The following is a 3,491-nucleotide window of genomic DNA, read 5'->3' on the forward strand; positions in this document are numbered from 1 at the left end:
GGGTTAACACTCAAGAATCAAGAGTAATTTAAAATGTTCACACTACAAAGTTGAGCAAATGTTTTTTGTTACACTTGATATGTTTTACTTTCAAAGACACTACCACATCACAAAATCTTTTGGTTTGTGACGAACTAGTACACACTTTGAACATCACATTCTCTTCATTCAGGGTTGCTACAACTACTTGAAACAATGATTTTAGAAACGGCTTAAATTCTGCAATCTCTGCTTGAAGTTTATCAGGACAGCATTAATTACTCAATGTTGTCCGCTGCCTTTAAGGACAGGTAATTATGTTCAATTGCTTGTCTGTCTTTTAGGTAAGTATCTTATGATTCACAGATTAGATATGGATAAAACATAGAAAATAATAATTAGGTCTATATCTACAACTGATAATTGGTTGGATTTGCCCAATTCAAAATGGTATCAACCCAGCCAACACAAAAATAGCTTGGTCAACAAAGTAAACTAAAACTTGGTGTAGTACTAGTAGCTGAGAGTCATCCTGATCACATAGCCTGAGCACTAACAAGTCAACCTCTTATTTATTTATTTATTTATTTATTTATTTATTTATTTATTTATTTAGCAAGGCAGCGGGCAATATGGATTTCTTCAATGAAGACCCGTTCTTCAATTAAAATAAATTTTGGGTAACAAATAATAACCACTTAGCATAATAAAATGTTGTATGTTTGCTAATACCTATTCTAATGTTTTCACATTTATTTTCACAATTATCTAATGAATAAAACAGTTTTGTCTCCTTGTTGATATGTTGTTTTTTTCTTCTTCTTCGTTTCAGATGAAACACAAGGTCACACACTTAGTAAAAGTTGTATCTTCTCACAGTGTTGTGCAGTACGGGTCTTTGGTTTCGAGAGGTCCTGGATAAAAATACGGAAGGTCCCAGACCCTGTTGCGTGTGAATGAATCAGAGTGCCGCATGGCTCGATCCACATACCCAGAGACTGTTGGGATTTCTTCTCTTTGGCGGTCTCCACAGTTGGGCACTGTGGGTGTGACAAAGCCCTGCTTCATTTTGTATCGACTAGTCCAACCCTTCATTGGGCTGCAGTGTGTTAGCTGCGCTGAGAGGTCATCCTCTTCGTTGTCTTCTCTTTGGCTCAGGAAGTCCATCAAGACTTGCTTGAAGACAGCCGCCATCTCCCAGGGCCTTACGTTGTTAGTGGCAAGCACTTCACGAAATCTGCAAAAGTACACATTACATCAGTGTTATTGAGGACAACAAAATACTGTTTTATCTTTTTTTTAATTGTTGTGCTTCTTTGTTGCGATAAATAGTGGGGTTGACAATTTATTGGGGTTTGCTTATATACTGATTTTAATTACTCTACACATAGTGGTATAATTTTATTATTAGGAGAACTGTAATATCTGTTAAATGTGATCATTTTGCTTAATGATGATTTTATATAGATACATGCCTGAACATAACTGAACCGTTAATCTTCATTAGGTCAGATTATTTTGTGTGAGGACATGGCTTCAGTAGTGTGTTAGGGACCCCACCCTGATGATGTAATAAAATAGGCGGAGTCGTGTCCTGGCCATACTGTTATATTGAACTGACTTCCGGAAAACGGTGCTGAACGCAGACCAATAAAGGCCTTCAGACCGAGCTGCTCTGTGGTGGTGTGTGAACTCTTTATCTATTCAATTTCCATGCATTGGTACATTTTCGGTGTGGTTCAAGCACATAAAATGGTAAACGAACACGCTTAACAATATTTTCTCTCAGGGTATATATTGTTTATTCAGTTGTTTGTCTCATAATTTTAAAATAACATACCTAGGTTACCAGGACATATTTATGAAAATGGTGCAAAAGCATAATGACCCACATCTGAGTGAATGTTATTCTTTAGTATTGTGGTTATGTAAGTCCATAATAATGACCTGGAAGTGAGTTTTGTGGGTAAGTAGTAAGTGGGTCACAGCGCTGTGCAGCGCTCTTCTGGCTTTTTTTCTTTCTGGTTAACAGCTGTGTGGAAACCCCAGCAGTCTGGCTTTACTAAACCCTACAGGGTGTCTTCACCTTCGCATGTTAACACAGTGTCTGTGACAGTAACRCAAAATGGCTTGTTTGACAGCGTACTCTGGTTTACTTTGCTTTAGGTCTTTTCTAGTTTGTTGGCGGGCYTTGTGCAGTTGCAGTAGAAGCTATATATTGTTGACAACATTCTAATATAACAAGAAAGAAAAGGGTAAACACCTGGAGAGGACGACAGCTGTGTACATAGGTGGAATTTGGGCACATAAGAACTCCAGCTGGTGTAGCTCTGTTGAAGGAATGAGGTTTTGTAGTTTGGGGTATTTCTGGAACCAGCGGAGACCCAAGGCATTGTGGGTCAGCCTGTGCTCCCGCTCCAGTTGTCTCGCCAGCCGTTCGCGTTCTTCAACATGCCACAGGAGCTCTGTGATCAGCATGCGGCTGGGCACGACCCCTGAGCCTTTCAGCCACTGCGTTTCATCTGGACTCTGCTCTTTCCTCTCAGGTGACCATTTCATCCAGCTGAATAGAGGCATGGCGTGTTCTACAAAAAAAGCCTTCAAAATGAGATGAATATGAATAATTTCAAACTAATAACCTTTTAATTTTATTTTTTTTTTACAACTGTGCTATTTAAATACATATACATACATATACATTGGAATATTTCTTGGTTAGACTAGTGTTAAAGTTGYAAATGACAGCATTAATATAATAAAATGCAAACACAGCCAACTAAATWAGTATATTTTAAATGTGAAACAAAGTTGGAAGCATAATGAACCTGAGAGAAATGTCAAGTAAAAAGCAGATGAATGCATTTACACATTTCTTTCAAAAATCYTTTGTTCGTACTAAAACTGGGTCATACTTTCAACTGAAGAGAATTGTGAGTAGAATAACAAAATACTACGATTCTCAGAGATACAATGAATTTGTCATTTTTGTGCAGAGCTTTAGTGACTCCATTTGTAAGGTTGACACTGAAGGATGATCACCGTATAATCATTGTGACCTTTTGTTTCTGTCTGTCTGGCTGTTTTGATTGTAGCTCCTTCAAACTTGCTAAAGGATGATTTACTGCATGTGTAATTTACTTTTCCTTCACCAAGATAGATGATCTACACAGCGTGCAAGGTCAGAGGTCACCCTCTGATAAATTTTATGTGCTGGTTAGACAACAGAGGTTTAACGTATGTGCTCCTTAAAAATATGGAATTAAAAAAAGCCACTGCAAATCTTTTATCAAGACAAAAGAGTAAGTGTAAAACACAAACCAACCTGAAAATTCAAAGAGAGAATTTGTACTTACTGGATAAAATAATGCACTGTTGACACTTGTGRGAGTTTTAGGGATTCGGCCGAGATGACTTTTTCACATAAGGTACACTCCAGGTTCTTTCTTCCATGGACCAGGTGTTGAAATTGTGACTCCGTTAACCGCTGTCCGTGTGCCCTCTCAGTGTCAGAT

General features: G+C 38.0%; 1 protein-coding gene across 1 annotated transcript; it reads right to left on the reverse strand.

The window, feature by feature from the left end:
- Nucleotides 1–834: 834 nt before the first annotated feature.
- Nucleotides 835–3,491, reverse strand: rd3l (RD3 like; the record flags this gene model as incomplete). Its single annotated transcript, XM_014013829.1, is given in 3 exon segments — nucleotides 835–1,216; nucleotides 2,243–2,577; nucleotides 3,333–3,491. Coding segments are annotated over 2 exon segments (678 nt in total). The 3' UTR covers nucleotides 835–852.

Source organism: Austrofundulus limnaeus, unplaced genomic scaffold, assembly GCF_001266775.1.
Source record: "Austrofundulus limnaeus strain Quisiro unplaced genomic scaffold, Austrofundulus_limnaeus-1.0 Scaffold2, whole genome shotgun sequence".
NCBI lineage: Eukaryota > Metazoa > Chordata > Actinopteri > Cyprinodontiformes > Rivulidae > Austrofundulus > Austrofundulus limnaeus.